This window comes from Lutra lutra, chromosome 1 (assembly GCF_902655055.1).
Source record: "Lutra lutra chromosome 1, mLutLut1.2, whole genome shotgun sequence".
In the NCBI taxonomy this organism is placed as follows: domain Eukaryota; kingdom Metazoa; phylum Chordata; class Mammalia; order Carnivora; family Mustelidae; genus Lutra; species Lutra lutra.
Genome location: NC_062278.1, coordinates 194869818 through 194896004, shown reverse-complemented (window position 1 = coordinate 194896004; position 26187 = coordinate 194869818). Strand labels below are relative to the sequence as shown.

At 39.6% G+C, this 26187-nt stretch overlaps 1 protein-coding gene across 1 annotated transcript in view; it reads right to left on the bottom strand.

Moving 5' to 3' along the window:
• FHIT (fragile histidine triad diadenosine triphosphatase) overlaps positions 1 to 26187 on the bottom strand; it is an 851975-nt gene that overhangs the window by 773249 nt on the left and 52539 nt on the right. Inside the window, exon 2 of the mRNA XM_047690617.1 lies at positions 25971 to 26090. Within this exon, the coding sequence (XP_047546573.1) occupies positions 25971 to 26090 (120 nt within the window). The remainder of the gene's footprint in view (positions 1 to 25970; positions 26091 to 26187) is intronic.

Sequence of the window (26187 nt, the reverse complement as noted above, 5' to 3'; positions counted from 1 at the left end):
GATCACTCTCCTTAAATCTTAATCACTTCATTCAACAAGTAATTACTGAGGGCTTACACTGAGTGCAAAACTCTGAGCTAAGGTTACATAATGAGAAAAGAATATATGCTGTCCCTGCTCTCATAGCCTAGAGGAAATAGATAGAAATTACCTGATCGTCTTAGCACATGTATAATTACAAACAGTTAAACACTAAGAAGAAAAGGAACATAGTGCTATTAGAGTATATAATAAAGGAAGGTGATCTAGACTGGTGTGTCAGGAAAGCCCTTCTACAAGAAGGGATACATGAGTTGATATTGGTTGGACAAGCAAGTATTATCAAGGGGAAGAGTCAGTGAAAGAACCTTCCAGTCAAGGAAGATGAAAGGTATAAAGCCCCTGTGGCTGAAGAAAAGATGATTTGGCAGAAGAACAGAAGAGGCAGGTATGGCTGGGGCATGGAAGGTACACAGAGGACTAACAGAAGGCAAGATGAGAGAGAAAGATGGAAGCAGGACCAGAGAACTTTGAAGGCCATGTTTAAAAAGTGAGTCTTTATCCCGATTGCAAATAAAAAGCCATCTCAGACTGTTCGATGGGGGATAAAGTGGAAGGTTCTGTGATCAGATTCGTATCTTGCAAAGCTCTCCCTGGTACATGGAGAGTGGACCGAGGAGAAGGCAGAGTGAGTGCTAGAGAATAATCCAGGGGAGAAAGGCTGGTAGCTTAGTTAAGGTATTGGCATTGGAAATTAGAAAAGCATGCATTTTTGAAATATGGGTCATAAAGGTAGCAAGACCAGCTCTGTGAAAATGGTACTGGATGTGAGTGGAGGGATATGCTGCAACATTACCCTCTATGAAGAGACATGTCTTACCCTAAAGAGGAAATATGAGAAATAAGGTCTGGGCTTGTGAGTTTGAGTGTATCAGTTAATTTTGATTACTTTAAAATGCCCCATAATGGTAGGTATATTAAACTCCCTGCCACCAGTTACAAATGGAAAATTTTATTACTGGTGAATACGTAAATCACATTTGTGAAACTTGTCAATCTCAGGAAGGAACACTGGATAAGTAGATGAATTTCAGTATAAATTAATTTAGGAACTCGAGTTTTCTCCTTTCTAATAACTTGGATCTTTTTTTTTTTTTTTTTAGAAAACATAAACACAACTATATAATTATAATCATCGCGATAGTACTATAAAGTTATCTCCATAATGCTATGAAGTACCTCAAAGACTACCGCCTGAGTGAGCACAAATTCTATTCCTATTTCGTGAGATTTAGAAAGTAATTATGAGGCCTTTTTTTCTTGAGTGTCCTAAAAGCTCAAGGAGGAGTTCCAACAGTCTTTGGAGTAACGGCTCCTGGAAACACAATTTAGCTTCTGAAATAGACAACTATATAGCACACCTGTCATCCTGCCTAAATCCTGTATACTTAGGGTTTTTTTAAAAATCCTAATTCCACAAATGGATATGAAAGTAGTGAAGGATATGATGATATAGCAGAGATGCACGCCCACACCCATGCCCACACACACGCATGTACACACCCACACGCACACACACACACTCACCTTTATTTCAGACTTCCCTCCCCAGACCCACAAAGCTGACATTTGTAGCAGTCACCAGTGAAGCTTCTATTCTGCCCCAGTTTTTTTTAGGACGCCCATCCTCCCCCAGAGCGAGCGGTCCTTGTAGGCTGTCACCTGCCTCTGGCAATAGACCCAGGCTAGGCCAAACAGATGGCCTGCTCTGGGAATTTGACTATTGGCAGTTCCATGTGACACAGAGACACACATGGCGGGGGCTGTGTCATTGCAATGGCAGCATCATGACGAGACTGTCATCTCTGCAACCAGGATGCCCAGAGCTGCCCTAATTTCATTTATTTTTGAGGCCTGCTACTTTCCAGCTTTCCCTTTTCATTCTGCGATCTGCTTCCTACAGCTTTCCAACACACTGCTTTTATACAAGTGGGAACAGACTCTCAGAAAAGACAGTTAAACCGCCCAAAGTCACACAGGTAAGAAATGGCTGCATTGGGATTCACTGTTCTGTTTGTCTGATCCCAGGCCCATGATCTCATACATTCATTATGCTCCCCCACTCTCCTATTCTAAGTGGAATTTGAAAATGTAACATTTGTTTATTGCCCCAGTGCACCAGTTAGGACTTAGAATGAAATGTAAGCTACATCTGCTATTTTGCTATTTACAAGTGACAGATGACTTTAAAAGCATGTCCATTTTAACTAGTCCTGTAAACATATTTACGTTTTCATATTCCCTTCAGATGGCTTTTCAATGGCTATGCTACTAATCCAGAATGAACTTCCATTGTCTGTTGACAACGATCAGCTCCATTTTCAGAGAAAACTGCCCCATGAGCTCCTTTAACATTTGGAGGACTCCATCCTTTGGAGACAGAGATGGAGAAGTTGCATTTGTTACATTTTCTTACATATTCTTCTTTCATTGAAGAAGAATGTGCCTGGTTAGGAGGTCTTCCTACCAATTCAACCCTTATCCACATGACCATTCAGAGAGACATCAATGAGTGAAACCAACCCCAATGGCATGAAGCTACAGCTTGGTGAGACTGGCAACAAAGAACACCTATCCTCAGAGTCACCAGTACTCTTATTCTGTCCCTTTTATGTCTTTGTCTTCTGACTGTGAATACAATGACAGGTCTGGTGGCAAACATATTGTAGACTCCTAAAACCAATGCCAGGACTGAAGAATGCAAAAGACTGAAGGTAGCAAAGGGAAACCACGTGCCTGAGCAGGCAGCATCTCGGAGAAAGTTAAAAACTGAGTCAGCACTAAAAACCAAACATGGTTAAGTCAGGATTTATGGGCAATGCCTGCAATACATAATTCATCTGAAATCCAAATCCAATTTCACATATTCTGTAAGCCCAAAGTATTTCAAATGTTGTGAAGTTTCTCTAAGGGCTTGATTAGAACACTCATGCTTCATTTTTGTTCTTCTTGTGGGGGGATTTCAGTACCCCAAGAAGAACTTATCTCTTCAACATATTGTTTTTATTCCCTGAATTTGGATAGAGTACCTCCTTGGTATAATGGGGCTGTGTTGGTCTTTTGCCTCTCTCATTTTTTGTAAAGCTAGCCAAATACTCACCCTTCTAGTAGGGTCAGAACCAATGATCTGGACTGAGAAGAATTTCATAAGAGAAAGAAAGGAAAGGAAAGGAAATTGAAGAAAAGAGAGAGAGAGACCTCATGGGGGACACCCAAGAACAGACCTCTGAAACAAGAATAACTGGGTTCAAGTATCAACTCTAATATTTACTAGCTAAAAGGCTCTGGGCAATCATAGTACTTTTCTGAATGTTTCTTTCAAAATATAGATAGGAATACGTATTGAGAATGATCGCTTTAAGAATTCAAAATAATACATTTAAGGTTTTAGCACAATGGCCCACAGGAATCATGACTATACTGCCATTACTAATAACTTACTGAGAATATCTACATACATTCAATAGTCAAACAACAGAATCATGATCTCAACCTCTCAGATTTTGCATTTCATGCGATAGACACAATGAGAAGTAATTTCAATAAGGGATGAAAATTGTTCTGATAGCAAAGTTAAATGTTGCTAATAGTAACTACTTTTTATCATTAAATTTTTAAATCATATGCAGAACACAGAGGTTAAGAATCTGGACTCTACCATTGGATTGTCTGGGTTGGAGACCCAGGTCTGTCTATTATTACTGTGACTTTGCATGAGATTTTTCATCAGTGAAATAAAAAAGGTAAGAGTAACTATCTTGAAGCATTTTTGTGAGCATCAGCAGAGAAAACATGCAAAGTACAGTGCTAGACACATAGCACTACCGGAATTACATCAGTACTGAGCTTTACAGAAAGAGTTGTGACCCTTCAGAATGCCTTCTTCTGAGTGTACAAATGTTGTTTTGTGTGTTTTGAGCCAATCATTTTGTAACTAAACCAGAAATCTAAGGTATTTCTAAAGATACTTTGAACTCAGACCACTCACCTTTGGATCAGAAGTGTACAAATATTGGCATTGCAATTCTTAAGTTATTTTGAGGGTAAAGTTACTTTGAGGGTATTTTAAGATTGCAGAGTAAATGAGACAGAAAATACAAAAATGAATAGGAAGAATGTAAGGAGGAACCCCCATAATGCTGGATTTTAATGGAGGTATCAAGATGAACACATTAATTGTATACATATACACATAAACATTTGGAATTATTTCTACAAAAAGTGCCTGATAACATTATCCCAGTAATGATGAGCACACCTAGTGCCTAGACCTTGGTTTCTAAATATCATTAAATATCTCCTTTAGTGATATTTCTAAAAATCACTAAATATCTCCTAAAATGACCCATCTCTTTGGATATTGCTAATTCCAGGGCTGAAGGAAGGACAATATAAAATGAACTTGGAACAGATAGCAGAAAATGTAGCAGAAAATAAGGAAGTGCTCAAAGACTAATAGAGTCATGTCAAAAGGACATAGGAAACTTTCCAAGGGGCATTTGTTGCCAAATCTGGTAAACTTGTACATCAAAATTCTATAATAGTAATAGATTATAACACCATGAAATAAAAATAGTCTGAGTCAACTAGATGAGAGACAGAGACAGACAGAAAGAGTTAACAAAAAAGTCAAGTTCTTCTTTATAGAAGAATCCCAAATAATAATAAATGTAGAAAAAAATGATAGAATTAGATAGCCAGCATTTTGTAAGCCCCATATTAGAAGTGACTCAGGCAAAGGTCAGCAACATGCTAAAACTAAACCACTATGAGATATTTTATTGGGGAATGAGATAGATGAGAATTAAAGTTGCCATATGCCTAAGATCATTCTGGAGCCATGACAAGTCTCTAGTAGCCTCTAGAAACAGACTGAAGCCTATTCAAGTGACACTCTTTTCCTGGTCAACCAATGACAGCCCTTTGTTGCTTAAAGTCAACCAATCGGTAACAAACTCAATACATCCCCAAGTACCAACTTTAAGTACCAAGCAAGTGACCAGCACAATTCTCCATTATAATAAACTCAGTTTTGTCTTTTTAGCTCAGACAATGAGTGAGGGCCTGCAGACTTACCCACTACCTACTAATTAAAAAGAAAAAAACTTACAACAGGACGATCTGACAGTCACCACCTAAGCAAGCAGTCGAGGCTGGCAGTTCCAATAACACTCTGGATGCCTAATATGATACATCCTAGTACGAGGCAGTGCTGAGCAAACAAGGTCACCTAGTTGGTGTTGTTGCCAAAAAATGTTTGACCTCCTCTGAATCATGAGAAAACAGTCAGATGGCTCAAGGACGTGGAATATTACATGGGAAAACTGGATGGAATGTTCAAATGACTTAATGCCATGAAGAACCAAGGGAGGTAAGGAAGGAGTATAGATGAGAGCTATTAAGGAAGTTTAATAACCAATTGAAATGTATGAGCTTTGGCTGGATCTAGTATCATGGAGGAAAGAAGCCAAGTGAGGAAATCCAAGTATGACAAGTAGGAAGAGATCACTGAACTGATACGGATTTTCTTGGATGCAGCAACTGTGGTACAGTTGTGCAGGAGAATGCCCTTATTCTCAGGAGATGCATGCTGAATTATTTAGGACTGGAATGTCTTGATGATGGCAGTAGTCTACTGTTGGATGGTTTGGTCAAAGGGAAACCTCTGACTATGGACAAACATGGCATGTGCATATCAAGAAGTTAAAGCTGATGAATCTTGTTGAGAGAGATACTAGGCATCAGTGAACTCTTCAACTTTTCTGTGAGTTTGAAGTCATTTTATTCTTATTTTGAAAACCACATTATTATAGTACATTTGGAATATGCCAGATATTTTCCCACTGCCCCAATTTCTCAATTATAATCAAAATAAATCTGTTGTGCTGTACGTATTTTTGTAAGTCAGCTCGTATCTTTTTTTTGGCAGAAAGAATGGCCCAAATAAGCCAACAAAGTTCAAAATATTTAATTTGCAAAACAATTTCTCTCCTACATTAAAAACAAAAAAAAAAAGACAAAAGTTTTTCAGTTAAGAATAGCCAAAATAAGACTCCCTTTGGAGTTAAAAGATCCTCCAGCCTTTATCACATGACATTTTCTCTCCAATGTCAATCAGACAAGCCCAGAAATCTGTGAAAGGAGGAGAATCTTCCCAGATCCATCAGGAGACATGGAGGTTGTCTCGGAGCATTCATAAACACACACCAAGACGCTAAGGGCATCCATGGACTCAGCATTCTCCCTGTCTCCCATACTGGCACGAGTCTTTGGGATGCCATCTGAGGAGTCTTGTGGGAAGAGAGGACTTGATCTGTCAGAAGAGCATGTGGACAGACGCTGCCTGGCTGGATAAAATGCAGCGAGCTGGTTACCGCGTCCCTGGGGTGACGGGGCACTCCCGCAAACAAGGTGGAACGAAGCAGACAAGAGAGTGGGCACTACAGAAGAACAGGCAGGCCAGTGGTGCCTGCAGAAAAACCTTTGACCTGGAGCATAAGATTGCAGTTTGAGAAACATGCCATGAGGTAAGGGTAATAGGATCCTAGTGTATCCAGCTGAAACTGTGAGGAGAACCCACGTGGTCCCTGGAGCAAGAGACGCCCGGACTATGTCTGGCGAGAAGGTTGCGGAGCCCCCTGCATGTCCAGGAAGCCTCATCTGGTCTAGTACAGAATCGAAACAGCGACCACTGACACAGAGGGGAAAGGAGGAAGGAAAATCTATACGTTTACGGGACATGAATTGCAAATAATTGAGGGAATTCAGTGAGGGAGGAGAGCAGATAGCTTTGGTACTTACGGATTTACAGGAAGAGAAATGCATTATGATAGCCAGCAACCCCAGCCCAAAGGGAACTCACCACACAATTTAAAAAAAAAAAAAATTCCACATTCATAGATCTGGCCCTGTGAAAGAAAACAAACTAGAAAAGGAAATTTGAGCTTTAATAATGAAAATGTTCACAAAGAGCAGGAGAGAAAATTCAATAAAACTTGTGGAACACAATCACATCTGACTCCTCTAGACTCTCCTAACTGCACAGAAACTTCACCAGAGTGCTCGTTTTTGACCCCTTCCCACGGTCCGCCTCTGCATTTCACAGCCATTCATGCATAGGACACTCATAACGAACCCACGATGGAGATAGTAGTACCCCATTTTAAGCGTGAGGCAGCTAAAAGCAAAACATATTCAGTTAATCCTGGGGTTATGCTTCTAGTGAGGAACAGAGCACCCACGCCTGGGCTGCCAAGGGACAGCCCTCAGTCCCGTGGCTACAGCTTCACAGCGTTCCAAATCACCTCTGCCTTTAGGAAATAAAGCCTGGGGCTTTGGTCTCTGAGGGAGAACTAAAACAGAAATAGAAAAGAAGGGAGAAGATATAGCTGAGCAGAAGAGTGAGGAAGGATAATTACAGGGTTCAGAGGAGCAGCCCAGAAAATGTTTGGTCTCCACACCCCTTTAACTGTTGGAATGTCTTGATGTTACAAAATAAATAAGTCCTAAGCCTGAAAAGTATAGCATGGGCAATATATTCAGTAATATTGTAGTAACACCGTATGGTGACAGATGGTAACCACTTACTGTGGGAGGCGTAGTGCCCCATAGAGAATTTTCAGCAATGTTGTACACCTGAAACTAATACAACATTGTCTGTGAACTGTACTTTAATTAAAAAATATATATATGGATGAGACCAAAGAGCTCATGTTTATGTGGATTATATCTATTGATATATCATTAGAAATTAGGACTGAGAAAATTTAAAAATATTTTAGGGTTTACTTAAAATAATAAACCTACAACATGTTAACATAAATCATATTTTGTGATAATCATATTTTCCAAAACAAAAAATAGTAGTATGAAGAGTAGCAGTGTTTTACAGTTTTGTAAATCTCTTATGAATGGCTTGATGAAAGACAAGTGCATTCTCATTTCTATTTTCAATCTGCCCTGATATGTCTTTTGGTCAAAGTGTAAGAAGAAAAGCTGTTCTCATACAGATAATGTAGTTGAGGAAGGAAAGATCTCAGAGATTCTCTGAAGAACCCCAGGATGCTAGGGACCTCAGGACCACTGCTTTAGACCACTGATGCTAGAGTTGGACCATTTGGATTTGAAACCTAGCTTTGCCATTTAATACATGTTTGATCTGGATTAATTCAGCTTTGAGTACCTTACTTCTTTATCTATAAAATGGAGGTACTAACAGTACCTGCCTCATAGGATTCCTTATGGGTATTAATACTTAGCAAATGCTTAGAAAAATTTTCACGGCATATATCAAGGTTACAGGAGTCGTGTTAAGTAGGTAAATGAAATAATCATTTGGTTTTGCAAGCAGAATCTCTGTCATGGGGTGGCATCTTTACACTGAATTTATATTCTCACAGCTGGGACAAAGACAAGGACTTCTTGAGCAGGAGTGAACACTCATGGAATAACATCCATGTCATAATAGGGGACCCAATAAATTGAGAATGGAGTTCAGATGCATACTTTGATAAGCTGAGAGAAGGAAAAAACAAAGAAATTGTAATCTCCACTTCATAGAGGATGAGTAGCAGAATCCCATCTTCAGAACTCTTCCACACTCAAGTCACACCAGACAGTGGGAACTCTTTCTTGTAATTCAAAAAATGTTGAGTTTGGGCTATAAAAACATGTCAGGAAGTCATTAAGCTGATCCATTCAGACATCTTTTAATGACAAACAAGCAGGGGAACAGTTACCAACAGTCAAGAGTTAATGCTAAAGAGAGGTCTTAAAAGTTCTCATCACAGAAAGAAAAAGAAAAGGTGTCACTAGGTGTGGTGAAGGATATTAACTCAACTTACATGGGAATCATTTTGTTATATAGACATATATCAAATCATTATGTTCTACGCCTAAAACTAATACAATGCTTCATGTCAATTATACCTCAACTTAAAGAAAGGCCAACATTAGGCCAGGTTTAAGTTAAATATATTTCTATCTGGACAAAATTTATTAATTTTATTTCTAAAAACTGATAAAGGTCATTTAAAGAAAGGCCAACATTAGGCCAGGTTTAAGTTAAATATATTTCTATCTGGACAAAATTCTATTAATTTTATTTCTAAAAACTGATAAAGGTCATTCAGGAGATGGTCTAAGAACTGAACACAGAATGAAGGCTTTATTACAGGTATCTTTTCTTACCACTATTCCTTCTCTACATGAGGTAGTTTTGACTAAATGTGTAATTCTTCCATTCAATCCCACCAAACTTGCCACATAGTCTTAGACTTTGCTCCCCTCTTCATTAAATACACTCACTTTTCTTCCAGAGACCATCAGAATCCTAGAAAATGGGGTATTTCCCCGCTTCCTCACATTCACCTCCCTAGGACCACGGGCAGATGACTTACTTGTAGGGCAGAGGGGTTTTTTTTGTTGTTGTGAGCAATAGTTAAAGGATAGTCTTCAGCTTAATGAAATAATCTGTCTGACTAGGAATGGCCATGAACGATGTATCATTTTTAAGGAATTAATTATAGAATGCATTTTATATAATCACATGAAGCATCATCTAGAATGTAAGACAACACTGTAAAACAACACTATATTGGATATAATAATCTTTGATGATTCAGAAGACACATTACAGGAGTGCCACATTTCCAAAGATCTACCTTTTCAATATTACCTTCATGCAGGGAATACATAAAACTGGCACTTAGTAATAGAAAGACCAATTTAAAAGTTTAATAAAGAAGTGGACACATAATATTATTTTAAGAATGCAGAAGCACAGCTCTGCTTCCAGAACACAACTACCTGGTTCACTGCAACCCAACCCCCAGTCTCTTCATTTATAATTTGGGAAAAGCATTCTCTGCCTCCTTCAAAGGGCTGTCAGGAAGATAAAGTGAATTTTTAAAGCATGTCTATGAAGTGCTAGGAACTTGGTGATAGTTGACTAAAGAAAAAGAAAAATCTTAAAACACACACACACAGAAGAAAATAAATATTTGACTGATCTCAGGATAGAAAGCATAAATGAACTTTGTAAGCATAAGCCCTTGTAAGCATAAATGAACTGGAAAAACACACAAATGATAAACTCACAAAGTGATAAGCTTAACTACAAAAAAAGGTTAAAATTCTTATATGTTAATAACATCATTAGCAAACTAAAGAGATCAAAATGGGAATAATATTTGCAACAAATATGACAGGCAGGGGTTAATTCCTAGAAGATCTCAAAATCAAATGAAAAAAGGAGCAAAGGACATTAACAAATAATTAACAGATAAAAATAATTCATAAATACATTTAAAAGTTCATCCTGCTATTGATCAGGTAGAAACAATAACACAGATAAATTTATCAACTTGGCAAAGGTTAGGACACACTCAAAAGTGTTAAATTTTTAAAGTTGATGAGCATATGGCAAGATGTATGCTACTTGTGTATTGCTGATGTAAGGCAAATTTGGTAATATTTGCCAAATGAAGCAATGCGCAACATTTTACCAAGTTATTCTAGCTTAAGAAATTTATCAGAAATAGGACCAAAACTCCTTTATCAAAATATGCATGATGTAGGCTGAATAGTGAATGTTAAATTATAGTAGATCCATACGGTGCAATATTACTCCATCATTAGAAATCTCAGGGTTACATATATATTTTTTTAAAAATCAGAAAATGTCAACAATAGATTTTAAAAAAGGTTATAAAATTTTTCTCTTTTCTAGAGCAACAAAAAAACTAGAAGAAAAAGTAGAAAAATTGAAATTTTAGCAGGGGTTATATCTGGATAATGGGATTATAGATGGTTTTTACTTTATATAATGGGCAAATATTCTTATAATTAGAAAAAATAAATGCAAAATTTAAAAACTTGTTACACTTGATATAAACTAGATTGCTTTTACATAGATATAATTTAGACAAAATATTTATTAAGTCAAGCAATTCATTAGCTGGTTACTAAAAGATTGCATTAAGAATACCAGATGCCGGGGCGCCTGGGTGGCTCAGTGGGTTAAGCCGCTGCATTCGGCTCAGGTCATGATCCCAGGTCCTGGGTTCGAGCCCCACATTGGGCTTTCTGCTCAGCAGGGAGCCTGCTTCCTCCTCTCTCTCTGCCTGCCTCTCTGCTTACTTGTGATTTCTCTCTGTCAAATAAATAAATAAAATCTTTAAAAAAAAAAAAAAAAAAAAGAATACCAGATGCCTTGAGGGGCACCTAGGTGGCTCAGTCGTTAAAGCTCAGGTCAATCCCAGGGTCCTGGGATCAAGTCCCATATCAGGCTCCCTGGTCAGTGGGGAGCCTGATTCTCCCTCTTGCTCTGCCTACTTGTGTTCTATCTCTGTCTCAAATAAACAAATAAATATTAAAAAAAAAAAAGAATACCAACCAGATGCTTTGAGTATGAGCAACTCCTCTCCTCTGTAACATTTCAGTAGTACTGGAACTATGTCAGTGCTGAGTACCTACTGTGTACTGACTATATCAGGAGGGAAAGATGGGGGAGGGGTAAAAAAGGGGGGGAAAAAAGGAATAGTTTCATTTGAAATTAAATGACAGAGAAGCCTACAGCCCAGAAAGCCCATCAGCCCAGGCCCAAACCTTTCCAGCATGTGTAGGTCGAGCACTGCAAAATGAAGGCCTCTTGCTTATCAGCAAATTGTCAGCAATCTCATCACCCTGAGGACTGCACAGAGATGGTACACTTTAAAAAAAAAAAAATCCATTAAAATTAGTTCAAAGAGCAAGACACAAAGGTGGTATGAGAGGGTCATTTTTCAGCGCTATGCACAGAGAAGAGAGACATGTACAGTAACTCCCATTACAGTTAATGAGCGTTGACCATCTATACTAATCTAAACCCCTTGAGAATTTAATTTAAAACCACCACGGCAAAGCCACTCTCAGTCATGAATGAACCCCAGGATTGTTCACTTACCTACTCTTCCCCAGGCACTAAGCACAGTAGAAAATAATATATATTTTTTTCATCACACCTCACAGAAAAAGTAAAAGGCTCACAGAACATCAAATTCCCTTCAGTTTAAAGGCTTATTTTAAATCCTGGGTACTATTTTAATGCCATTTTTAATTAAGCAGTTTAAAATTAGGTCTGGGTTATTTCAGTTGCTATGTGATATTCTTATATCCAGGAATCCAGAAAGTTTCCTTCAGTTTAAACTTCAGTTGACAAATTCAGGGCCACAAATAAATGGTGCTCTTCACCCAAACCCAAGCCCTGGACCAGCCTTCAAAAGTACGAGGATACAGGGCAGTGAAAAAGAGTAATTATCATGCCAGGCTTCCACAAGCCAAATCCATCCAATTCATTCTTCTGCCTTTCACATCATCTGAATTTAGTCTTCAAACTAGTCCTGGAGGTGGTTATGGGTGGTAACTTTATTTTCATGTGGGGAAAACAAAACCAAAAAAGATTACATGATTTGACAAGGTTTCCCCAAACTGAACTAAAATCTAGCTCACCAACTCCTCAGCCAAAGCTCGCTGGCAAATATAAATGGTTCTGCACCCAAAGAGGGGAAAGGAAGCAACAGACCCAGTGGCAAAACTGCTTCTTTCCATACGCTCAATGCCAGAGACAGGATGGGACAATCATCACTAGTTATCATCTCCACAGTCTGAGTTCTCTGGTAGGTCAGGGAAGGACTCTGTGTGGAGTTGCGGATGCTGGTATGTGAAGGTCCTGATGGAAACAATGGCTGGTACAAAGACCTAGCAGAAGGAACAAGTTCACGGAGATGGGGGCCAGAAATCCAGGAGGTCCTGGTGAAGACTGGAGGTTGTATTCTAATTGAAAGAAACCACCACTCAAACTCCTTGAAAGAATAGCCTGGCCTAATGCCTACATTAAAGAGACCGTGTCCACTGCCATGTGATGTGTAAGGGCAGGGGAGGGAGATGTTTGGAAGGCTTTGTAAACAAGGAAACCAGAGATGATGGCTGTCCACGCAGGACTTGGCAGGAGCAGTGGCAATGCTGAGTAGTAGACTCAGGACATTTTTCCGAGGGAGAAGCTCCATACGTTGCAAGGACGTTGTGAGAATGCAGTCAATTACATTTTCTGGCATCATCTCTTTGAGGAAGGATCCGAACAAAATAGGACTCTGATCTCTGGTGTTACTCGGGTTTCTCTATTTCCTGAGCAATCAACCGATTTGCCCTCAAGGACAGAGACTCTTTCCTTTCTTTAGGTTGGTGCCAGAAAGCTCAGGGCTAGCACTGTGAACCATCTCTAACAAGTTATGTGGACATTTGTTATCTATTCATGCACTAATTTCACTTTTGGGTTCATCTGACTTTCCTTATTTTCTTCTTGACTTTTGTTTGCTCTTATTTTTAAAGCACTTAATCTTGCTCTACTTGATCATTCAACTGAATTTTTTTAAACATTCCAGGAAATAAACAAAGAGACAATGTAGCATGGCAATGTCTTGGTTGCTATACAAATAATAATAAAGGTCTTTTCAAAGGGATTCATCGGAGATTTATAAAGAAGTACATGTGTAAGAGAACCTGTGTGTGTGTGTGTGTGAAGCCAAGGAGACAGGTCCATAAAGACTTGCCTGAAGGGATAAGGAAATGGCACACAGTCCCCCTAGACACCCGCCCACCGCACTCCCCCCACCCACCGCGCAGAAGGCAACACAGTAACAAATCTTGGAAATCAAAGCTTACCAGTTGATGAGGTATCAAATCCTATGTTAATTTCTGACATTTAAGAGGATATAAAAATATCACCTCAGACAGAAGGCTCAGACAAGAAAGAACTGATTTTATCAGCCTGGCTGGAATCCACATGGAAATCTAGGAAAACTGCTTGGGGTTGGGGAGGGTGCAGGCAAGGTAGGTGGGGAGGGTAGTTTTTCATGTACACACCACCTGTTACTTCTTTCTGTTCCAGAGCAAGCCACTTTGGAATGACTAAGTATTGACTGTGCGTCCAAGTGTTAGTGTGTACACGTGTGCGGGTGAGTATAAAATCCAGGTCGACACTCTCTTAACCATTACACAGCATTGCCTGGTGTCAGAAGTTATCACCTTGTTCCACTTGTTAATGAGAACTCTGGTCCCTCCCTCCCTCTCTTTTTCTTAATTAGTTTTAGAGCTAAAAATTCCCCATAATCAATAATCAGGTTTACTCACTAAACAATTATTTACCAAATGCCTGCCATGCACCAGGGACAGTCATCTCACACTTCCCGTCTTCCTGTGACACCAGTACTAATTACACAGTAAGTTACAATATTAATGCTTCAAAGAAATAATAGAGCCAGAGATGTGCTGCAGTTTTCAATCAGAGCAAAGGGAAGCGCATCCTGACTAGGTGACGTTTGCATACAACTTGAATAAAGGTCTGAAGGAGATGAAAGAGCTCAGTGTACATACATGAGGGGGAACAGCATCCCAAGATGAACAGTTGCTTCAAGAGCTGGGAGACAGGAGTGCGCTTAGAACGTTCGAGGGACAACAAGGAAGTGGGTGTGAGAGGAGCAGAGTGAGTGTGGAAAGTATCAGTCTTCTGTGGCTGCTGTAATGCATTACCACAAACTGGTAGCTTAGAACAGAAATTGACCCTCTCCCCATTTTGAAAGTCAGAAATCTGAAATCAAGATGTTGGCAGGGCTGCATGCCCTCTCTGGAGCTTCTGGGGGCAAACATGTTCTTTGCCTTCCCCAGCTTCTGGTGACTGCGAACATTCCTTGATTTGGGACCACACCTTCTCACCTCTGCCTCCCTGGTCACTTAATGCTTCCTCTGCTCTGTGTAATCCCCCTCTCCATCACGCTTACAAGGACATTTGCCAGTGGATTTGTGGTCCACCCTGAAAATACCCTCATTTCAAGATTCTTAATTTCATCTGCAAAGACCCCTTTCCAAGTAAGGTAATATTCATCAGTTTCAGAGATTGAGATGAATCTTTTGAGGGTCATCATTTAAATTCATAAGGGATGATGAGTAGATGAAATCAGACAATAATGGTTGGTGGTAGGAAACAGAAAGAAGAGTTTATGTAGGAATCTTGTAGATCATTGTGATAGTTTTGGCTTTGGAGAAAACAGGAAGCCATTGTGGGGACATAAGTAGAGACATGTGACATGGATTCAACAGGTTTAATGGGATCATTCCAGCGCCGTCATACAAAAAAGTCTAATAACATTCAACCCTTAGATTGCTACTTCTTCAACTCAGGAGTGTGCCATATTATGATTAGAACTAAAAAACAAGGAGGATTAGTACTTGGCACATAGTAGGCCTTCAGTGGCTACTACACGCCTCTCTGAAAATCCCCTGTGCATCCCATCGGATATCTGTTGAGCAAATGAACGTTCTTTTATCTAAACCAACCCGTTTTGAAACAAAACTAAATTTTTTCCCATAAATATTTCTCCATCATCTACTATATTCAAGATCCTGTTCCTAGGAATTAAGGCAATCAACAAATCACATACTGCTATCTAACATGGTATTAAGTGACAAGTCACTTTTTTTTTTTTAAGGATTTATGTCATCACGTTACTTGTGTAAACAGTGATTGAAGAATTTAAGCTCAGTGCGGGTGCAGACATGCTACACTCATATTCTTTGTTATCGCTTTTCCAGTCCTGCTAATGTAGAATCCCTTCCCTGCCCCTCTGCCACATCTTTGAGAGAATCAGTAAATTTGCACTCCCTTTTCATAATTAAAATTAATAATCTGGTCTCAGATTAAAATTTCATGTCCTACCTAAGCATCGGCTTAAAATGCAAACTTGACCGCTTACAGCTCTCTTCCAACTTCTTCCCTATTCTGGGACTGAGCTACTCTGATTTTAGAGGCCCAATGGTCTGAGGTAATTGGTTGTCTGTCAGCTGGTAAAAGGCTGGTGTCCCTGACCTAGTCGTTCCCTCTGCTGGGAGCTCCTGCAAATGTGGTGGTCTCAGCAGAGTTCAAAGCTGATGGACAGGCTTTTTCTCTGAAAAGCCATTTAAGTTCCATCCTCACTCTATCTGCTTCTGAGGGTCCATTCACAGAAGGACAGCCATGTCTCCCTTCATAATTCTGTCAGTGGTATATGACCCAATCACATTTCTGGATAGGCCAATGCTTCAGTTACATCAAGGTCTCCCGGAGCAGCCCCACGGCACCTACCTCCTATTTCAACATTCATGGCTCTGGGCAGAACCAAGGGACCTGCCGAAATGGTTCTGTGTTTCTTCCAAGGGCTACAAAAAACTGGAATGTGGTAGGAAAGTTGTTCCCTTCTTCTTCTCAGAAACGTTACTCCTCAATCCCTTTTGCCCTGCTGCTACAGGTCACTCCAAATATCTCTTCCCAAAAGCAAATGAGAGGGAGGCACAGATCTGTGCTCATGTGCGATCACAAACTCTGTAGAGTAAATGGGAGGCCCTCCTCCAGAGCCTGTACTGTGCCTGTCCCACACTCCTGTCTGAGAGCAGAGCCTATGGAGACAGCTGGCACCACAGCTCAGCATCTGGCCAGGGAACAACATGGCAGCATCCTTTTGTTGAAATCATGCGGCTCAGGGCTTCCAGCTACATTCTGCTCATGACTTTCAGGAGCAGCAGGCGTAATCACTCCAGAAAGAGGGAGGAAAAGAGTCTCTTGGAATCCTCCATTCCAACTGGCTCTATCTTCACCCTCACCAATTCTCCTCTTACGGAGCCTGGGAGCATGGAAGTGTCAATCTACGTGGTGGGTCTGGTTCTGCTGCTACCTCTCAGTAAAGTGAGTGTGGGTTCCTCTCCTACATGATTATCTCCCCAAGAATACTGTCCGCCTTTTTGTTAGGGCCCTAGCTGCTCATATTCTAGGGTAACATGAAAAGTCCCACTGAATGTCTGTTCTACTCCTGAGTATCAATGACCTTACTGCAGATATAGCTCCATGAGAAAAAGCTTCTAGGGGTCATTTGGTCTCCAAACAGGATAGAAAATACTAACTAGTATTCTACATGTCTGCATGAGAAGCACTCTTAAAGATTTTAATGTAATTTCTTTTGATTTATTTTATCCTGACATCTTATTTAACAAATTTTAAAGCATTCATCTCTGGTGAATGGAAAGGGATCATGGTTTACTGTTGAAGTGTTAGCACTCAACAGATAATTCTTAGTTCCAACAAATCTGTTGAACTGGAAATAAATCTTGAAGATGAAAAGATCTCTTGATAACTACAGCCATTTCAAAACCTATTAGAAAACAGAAAAATTAGAGAGCCAGATGAATTTTGCTCCTCTTGGACTCATTTTTCCTAGGAGCAAATTGTACTGCTCGACTAGCTAAACTGCCTGGTCCCCCATACCAGCACTGCAGAGTCAGGCTGAAGCCTTTTCCATTCCCAAAAGTCACCAAGGTTTGGCCTGTTCTGAAATAATAATGATAATTACTCCTGAACAACAAAGCCACCAAAATGCCAGAGAGAAATTTCAATGGCAGAGTATACATTTACAACAATATAGCCCTAACAAGTAGGAGTCTAAGACTCTGGGGAAAATAACTCCTTAGAACATCTAAGCAATGACACAAAAAGGTTTGCTGCTCATGGGATGGCAGCTAGAAGGGGTAGAAAGAAGGATGGAATGAGGATCAAAAGTCCTGGGTAAAGAAGTCCTGACTCCCATGTGGTAGGACCACCACTGGCCTGAGACAACCTTCTTATTTCAACTGCTCACGTGGTTAACAAGGACAAAACAAAGCATCACTCATCCTAAAATATTATTTAAATTCAGTTAATTTATTTCCAAAATTATGTTTAACAAAATATATTAATGTATTGTATATGTATATATATACACTCTTCACCCCCATTATACAAACACACACACAGACACACACAAGAAAGACAAAGAACACTGCCTCAGTCCCCTGCTACAGCTTTCCCCTAAATTGTTGTGTGATGGGTACCAGTTCGTGTTAAGGAAGGTGGTCATTTGAAACGAAGAATTCCCTTGTTTTTCATTCACTGGTGGATCTTTTATCCTGCTAGACTCCATGGTATTGAAGAACACATACCAGGTCCGAGCTGAAGGGTCTCACGGCGGCTTCTCCCTATCAGTCTTCTACCCTATCTGTCTACCACCAGGGCTGTCACTAAGACATGCCCACTGGCACGTCTGTTCCTGTTACTATATTTCTGTAGGTACCCCACCCCAAGTGCTTCTCCTTCCTCTTTGCCTCCTCCCCTGGGGCTCTCTAGACCTCTCCACGATGCAGAAATTAATAGGCTGATGTCTGACACAGCAGAGAGCTTCCAGGAACTGCCCTGACATTGGTCAGTGCCATGTGTCCTACTAATTGTTTGCATGTAAAAATAAAAACTCCTCTAAGACATATCCACCCACATCCTGGGCCCCCACTGCAGGTACATCTAAGCCAAACCAAGATTCCTAAAGCACATCTAAATCCTGCAGCAGAAATCCCCAGAAAATAATTTAGAACACAAAACTAGTTCAGATATCCAGTACTGTAGCACGTTCTTACGATAAGGCCCATTTAGAATTTGGTGCCCGAGAGCTATTTGCAAATTTATAGTTATTTTTTTCAGTCAATTAGTTTGAGACAAGAAATGGAAGCTAAGTAAATAAATTAGATCATTAATTTGCAATAAATATAAATTATGCTAATTCTAAAAACTGGACATATATACAAACTATGTATATATAATCAGTGAGGAATGTACATAAGACTCTATTAGCAAAAGAAAGCCATCTTATTGTGTTGTAGAAAAATCCATGTTTATTCATTCAATAGATTTTAACAGTTTTGATATGTGTATGAAAATATAAGATAAACATTAACTGCCTACTGATGTTCTAACAAATCTATTTTCATTCCAAATGGAAATTAGAAGATATTTTGCATTATTTAAGTTAATTACATGACATTTCTTATGAATAATGATGTATTATTTCATTCGTTACTTCTAATTATGTTCTGTTACAAGTGCAAGGCTGGCAACACCATGACTAACCTTTCCCTATTCCTCATGATCTGATCACTTGCACAGGAAACAGGTCAAAATATGCCCAGAATATAATGAACAGAGTTCAGTAATTGTTAACCATGACAGTTTAAGATTACCTGAGGAAAGTTCCACATAGAAATAAACAGAAATGGGGAATGGCTTGCCATGTTACAGGATATTCCTTCTTGCTACCAATTGGAGAAATATTCCACTTGTTATTTTAATACATTTAATTATCATCCTACCATTTGCTATGACTGGCAGGAGAACACCCCTAATACTGTCCTCCTTGTTCTCCACACTTACCCACCGACACAGTTATATTTTATGTAGACAGGCAGATTGTAAAGATGTATTTTCCTGCTGTGAAAGTGATTCTGTAGGCTTAATGCCATTCGGAGAGAATGTGGGAACTTCCCAAAAGCTCCAAAAGCCAGATGTATTCGGTATTTCCCTCCTTTAATGCACAACCATGGTCAGACCAGCCCATCTCACTCCATTCACAGCAGGGCCTGCCACTAGAAGGTAAATCCTATTATGAAGAAGTCGAGGTCAAGGAAAATCAACCAGAACCAGTAATCAAGAATAGGGGCCAAGAGAAACACAAGGCCACTGCATGTGTTCCCTCATCAGCCAGCAGTCAGCAAGGAGCCAGGAAGAGACAGGGGACAGTGGCAAGAGGCCGGGATGAGGTCTACAGGCCAACATGCACATGCTTCATGCACACTGCTTCACGGGTGAGTCCCCTTTATTTGAATGGGTCAGGACCGAGTATATAAAATCCACACATTTTTCTTCACCCAATTTCAAACATTCCCCGTACAGGTACAAAGCATCTATTAATTCCTTCAGTGTCAGGTGCCAATGATCCATCATTCTGTCTACAGGAAAAACAAAGATACCAGCCTCGGCTCCAGGAACAACAACAACAAAACCCTGGAAGAGGAAGAGCTTGGCAAAGAGGGCTTTTCTTTCTCCTCTGGTACCCATGACACTGAGTACCCACTGGTCCCGCACGCAGCCTCAGAATCCTCCTCAACCCCGGCAGCTCACTACCAACTGGCAAAGAGGTGTTTGCAGTAAAACGTGTTTGGTCTCTGTGCAGTAATACCTCAGATGACACGTCAAGATGGATAGGGGTCACACGATGGAGGTTGTCTTGCCACAGGGGTTGCCAGAATCATCTCTGGCAGGTTCTGGACACTGAAAAAGGAGGTCAGTCAACTTAGTAAATGATCAGAGCATCCAAGAGCTTCTTCTGTTGCTGCTGACCAATGCCACTGAAAACCGTTTCTAGCTACCAACCCAAGGGTAAGCAAACATTTATATGGAAACCTTCCCCACACAAACAGGAGAAAGAGTACTCCAACTGAACAGTCACTACTACATGCACAACTCTTGAACACAATAAGATGCCAAATAAAGGGAAGAAAAATAGGACCATAAGAAAACCAACTTACCCCACTGCAGCTGAGGACAAAGGACAGCAAGACTGTCCTTGAACATCTCTCCAAGCGTATTTTAAGCTAGCTGATATACAACAGGCATGCAGAGTGTGGAGGGGAAAGACATACTCAGGGAAATTTTAAGAAAGAAAAACTATCTTTAGTAATAAGGATATTAATATAGTGCTGGTGCTCATTTATTTGCACAGGAAGGTTTAAAAAGAAATTCTTTTGGGATATGAAAGATCATCAGATCGCTAATAACTGCAGTTTCCTGAACAATTAAAGAAATTCACAAGATTACAACCTACTCAGGAAATGACAAATATCTCTGATTTTTATGGAAGAACTAAAAGGGCACTTTTATCTATAGCATCCAGTCTGTAAGAAGCACTGTTAAGTAATGAGGCTATTTTTATTATATGTCCATTCACTTCAGGAGTATTCAACATGGCAGTGGTCTAAAAACAGCAAACTTGCTCGTTCGGAAAGGTAAAATTGTATATCGGAAGGCATTTGCCAGAGTTTTCCTTTTTAGGTATTAAAGTTGGACCTTGGAGGCACGATTCCCGTTGTGCCAAACTTTTGTTTCTCATATTCAGCAGAAACAGCTTTCAAGTGACAAAGTCAAATTCTTCCCAAACGCACTTCATGATGCTGTCCTCAATACATCATCCTAACGCTGTTTGGACTCGATAACATTCGGTGCGCCACGCTCCGGTTTGGAAAAAGTCTGCTTTTTAAAATAACTGATTCAATAAACTGTTGACAAATGATGTATATCATATAATATGGCCAGAGAGCCAGGTTTATCTCTGTCATTACATGCCGCATGCAGCCCGTTCACAAATGTTGCCATGTTCCCCTTATGTTAGGGTTCCTTATGCCATTCTGAGTAGCAATCCAAAGATCAATACACAGTCTGCTGAAAACAACAGGACATAACAAATGAATAATTTTATTTACAATAAAGCCTCAGTCCCTAAATGGATTCCCCTAATGCTCAGATTCATTTTTCATGCTCAAGATGGGAGGTAGACATAGCATAAGGCAAAGGAACGGCGTTCGGAGAAATATTAACCATACTGGTTCAAATTTATTTAAGCCACACGCAATCGCTGGACTGCACTAAGGTACATGAATAAAACGTTCACTGAAGAATTCTGAAGATGCAATCTCCAAAATGCTTCTATTCTCTCGCCGAGACACTCTGAAAAGCATTTTCCAGTAACAAGAAATTAATGGATTAAAGACATTCTGACATATCCTTCTCAAGCATTGCACCACAGAGGCCGAAGCCCGTTCAATCAGCTTTAAACAGTTTGCAACGAACAGAAGTATTTGCTTTAGGTGGGGACAAGGAGGGATTGAAGTGGGTCTTTTGAGAATGAAGCAAATAGTCTTGCTTCAAAAGACTTATCTTTGGCCCCTGATCTGACAGTTCCTTTCCTCCTCTGAAAGTTATGAAAAAGTCAGTGAGCAAAGTCATAAGAAAAAAAGGGTTGGGGAGAGGGAGCAAAATGTTAGAGAGCACACAAGTTGAAAGATGACATTTACAAGTCTCGTGAATGGCACATTCCCCAAAGGCCACCTGGACCCTCTTTTTAAAAAGAAATCCTAATAAATACAAAATAAAAATTTCCCATTCGCATACAGATGCCAATATATTGCCCACAAGATGCAGACTTGTCCATTAAAAATTAACATGCACCGGGGCGCCTGGGTGGCTCAGTGGGTTAAGCCGCTGCCTTCGGCTCGGGTCATGATCTCAGGGTCCTGGGATCGAGTCCCACATTGGGCTCTCTGCTCAGCAAGAAGCCTGCTTCCCTCTCTCTCTCTCTCTGCCTTCCTCTCCATCTACTTGTGATCTCTGTCAAATAAATAAATAAAATCTTAAAAAAAAAAAAAATTACCATGCACCAAAAAAAAAAAAGAAAGAAAGAAAGAATTTTTCCCCATCCGCCATGAATTCATTCACCTCTTTTAGACTTAACTCTGTATACTTGTAACACAGAAATGTAAACAAGATTGCAACTGAGAAAGCAGGAAGGGAAAGTTTAAAATATTCAGCTTCGATAGGATACTAAAAAACCTGGAATAAAAGGGGAACCCGTTTGGCTGGTGTTCGGGAATACTGAAAAGGCAGGATTTCCACGCACCCTTGTTGCCCCCCGCTCCGTTGAAATGATTCATGTGATCCCCATGCTTATCATTTCATTTTAAATTCAGTCAACATAGAACTTTGGATGCTGAGGAAAAAGAGATGTGCAAAAGCAAGTCCTGCCCCACCCCTTTCCAGGAACTAAGGACTTAGCACGGAACCAAGCAAGAATGCGTGGTTCTGACTTGAGGCAGACCCATTAAGTGTTTGGCACCACGGTGCCTGGAACAGAGTAGGAGCTCAGGAATAAACTACTGCATGAATCAACATGCAAATAAGGAGCCAAGGGTCACAGAAAGGACAGAATATTTTCTTCCTGAGGGGGAGCAAGCCAGGTATCAAAACATCTTAGCTGAACCGAAAAAGAATGGGAAGGATCTCCCGTACAGAGACAGGCAGGGTCAAGATGGGTGGAAACACGGTGAAGGGAAATGCAACATCTCTTTAGGAAATAGTTGCAACAGGGAGGGAGGTGGAGTCAAAATAATGAAAATCTTTGAAAACTATGCTAAGGAGTTTGTACTTTATCTTCAAAAAAAAAAAAAAGATTCATTATATTCATTAGTGGTTTACTTGCAAGGGAATAGGAAGGAGAGAGAGGATGGGAGCCGAGGTCTAGAATGAGGTGTGGGCCCAAGTAAAGTCTAGGAGCAGACAGGGTGCAGGGAGCTGGAAGACCTAGGAGACCCACACCAGGGCGCTGATCTAAGGCAGACAGAAGAGAACGCTGGGGGAAGATGAAAGCCCACTGCAGACATCTCACCATTTATTTTATGAAATGATAATAGGCAGAGCTAGCCACAGCTTCAATTCCCAAATCTCAAGACAAAAGAATATCACTTTCTACAGGCGAATGAGTAACGTATTAAGATTCTTCTCACAGTTATCACCTAACCGAGTTTACAAAGGTAAAGTAAAAAAAAAAAAAAAAAAAAAAAAATCACAAAATCATCATATAAAAAGGATTGTCTGAATACATTATCTACTGGCCCTGAGATCCCTTTAAACCCTGCAGATATGAAATAGCCTCACGGAATATACAGATGATAAAGATGTCCCTGTTCTGTTATCCCCAGAAAGGGTTGGTTCCTTCTTGCTACTTTCCAAACGAACTCAGGTTTGTTCATTTTAATGCAACATCCTGTCCAAAATGGCAATTCCAGGGCTATCTGGAACAAAACCAGTTATCAGTCACTAACTGTTCACTGTTCAGAACAGCATTTCCTGAGAAGAAGACACCGCAACTTTTCTTTAAAGATTTTTTTTTAATTTATTCATTTGAGATACAGAGACATAGAGCACACAAGCAGGGGGGAGGCAGAGGGAGAGGGAGAAGCAGACTCCCCGCTGAGCAGGAAACTGGACATGGGGCTCAATCCCAGGACCTAGAGATCATGACCTGAGCTGAAGGCAGACGCTTAACCGTCTGAGCCACCCAGGCAACCCATCACAACTTTTCTTAAGTACAAACATGCCTATGACCCACGTCTTATATCACACATGCCAAATGGGTTAAAAAGACCATGCAAAGTCAAGTTTCTTACTTACAAGTTTCAATATATAAGTAAAAAAAAAAAAAAAAATCACGAAGTTAAATTCAATCCATTATTAACCATTAAAAAGGCAGTACAACTCAGCAACTTCACAATTTTCCAGGCCAAGGTAATAAAACACATTCATCCAAAACCACATTTTTATCCCAGGTTCCCTCTTTGATACAAGATAGAAGTCAACTAAAGCTGGCACTCAGATACCTACAACATTTCAACCATATTCTTCTGACACCAGAATTCTCAAGCATTTCCTTTAAAAAAAAATTCCTCAGCGGAGAAAAACAACCAGAAACTTGCAGCAAAATCAGATGAAAAAAATAAAACACTTGGTTATTTAAAGAACTTCACAGTCTCTTAGAAGAACTCAATATAAAATTGGTATAGAACTTTAAAATTGTTCTTTTAGAGGAACTTCCTGAACCATTCTAGTTTTTATTTCTACTTCAATAGAGGAATAATATTTTCTAATATTGTGTATTTATAATGTAGATTATTTTTATACATTTAAAAGGAGAGCTAAATATCAAGTAGTTAAATATCAAGTAGTCATTCACATATCATTTAGTAGTTTACTGCTGTGGTCCTTAGTTTTATAAATTTACAGAATTTATTTGGCTAAAATTAAATTCAAGGAATTTGGGCACCTATCAAAATCACAATTATCTTTTGGTTCGTGATTTCTTATTGTATTATTTTCAATGTAGAGCAGTTACATGGCCAAGAAAGATTATTCCTAAAGTTCTCAAACACCTTGAAAACTCCCATGGTGGGGGTAGCATTTTCCACACTACAACATGATTTTATTTTGAAATAAATATTCATATGTGTGTGTGTGTGTGTGTGTGTGTATACACACACACACACATATGAATATTTATTTGAAAATAAAATCATGTTGTAGTGTGGAAAATGCTTATTATCTTAAAATATGAAAGTTTATACTTTCTTGCACTCTGCATAGTAAATTAGAGGGAAAACAAAAAAAAAAAAAACAGAAAAAAAATTCTAGACAGTCAGTACAAAAGTCATATGCACACAGTCACGAGTGATACTTTCAGCAACATAAAAATAACTCCAGAATATTTCAACCAATTCCTGCTGCTCCCATGGCAAAGAATAAACCTTCTACTGAAGTCAATAGGAGGAAAGGCTACAACACAATGGTCAGAGGGAAATAAAACAACTCTACCACCAATGACACTGGACAATGATCTACAAGTTGTGATGTTCTCCAAAAAAAAAAAAAATGCTATTGCAGATCCTAAAATGAAAACAACTGTTTTGTAGGTATATTTATGTGTATGAATTTGCTTGAACGATCTCTAAGAGGTAAAGATAGCACGTCAGGCTCAAATCTTCAGGTAATACCTTATTTCCACGTCACAAAAGTGCCACCAATCTCCATCTTACTATTAATATTCACTACTGATGACTGAAAACAAAGCACTCATGATACTCATTGAGCCCCCCTTGGAAGGACCTATTTATTTACCCAGCTACGATAGTGAAAAGGTCAAGTAAAAATTCACCTCCAAAGCCACAGTTGCTAAGCAACTCTTTTCAGAAGTTCTGCAACATTCATCAAGCATATTGCTGGTACCACCAACTGGAACCAAAATAAATGCAACATCTTACCTGGTTTCTCAAAGGGGGAGGCAGGTGGATTCCTTGCTTACCTCTGCAGACGGACATGGAGGCCAACGCTGTATTCCTTTGGTCTGTTAAGTTCAGGGGCTTTTTATTTTCCCTCTCTTAAAAAAAAAAAAATAAATAAAGGATACGTCCTGGTACCACAGGTTTCCTGTTCACAAGAGCAAAGGACAGTTCTGTTTTGAGAAAAACCACAGAGGGCTTGATGAGGTGTTGGCCAAATCGGAATGACATTTCTTCACAGTTGAAGCCTGAAAAGAGAAAATGATTTAAAGAAGTGAGCTTTTGTAAAATTCAGATGAGAAACTTAGATTATTTTAAAGAAATACTAATACTTTAAAGAAAAGT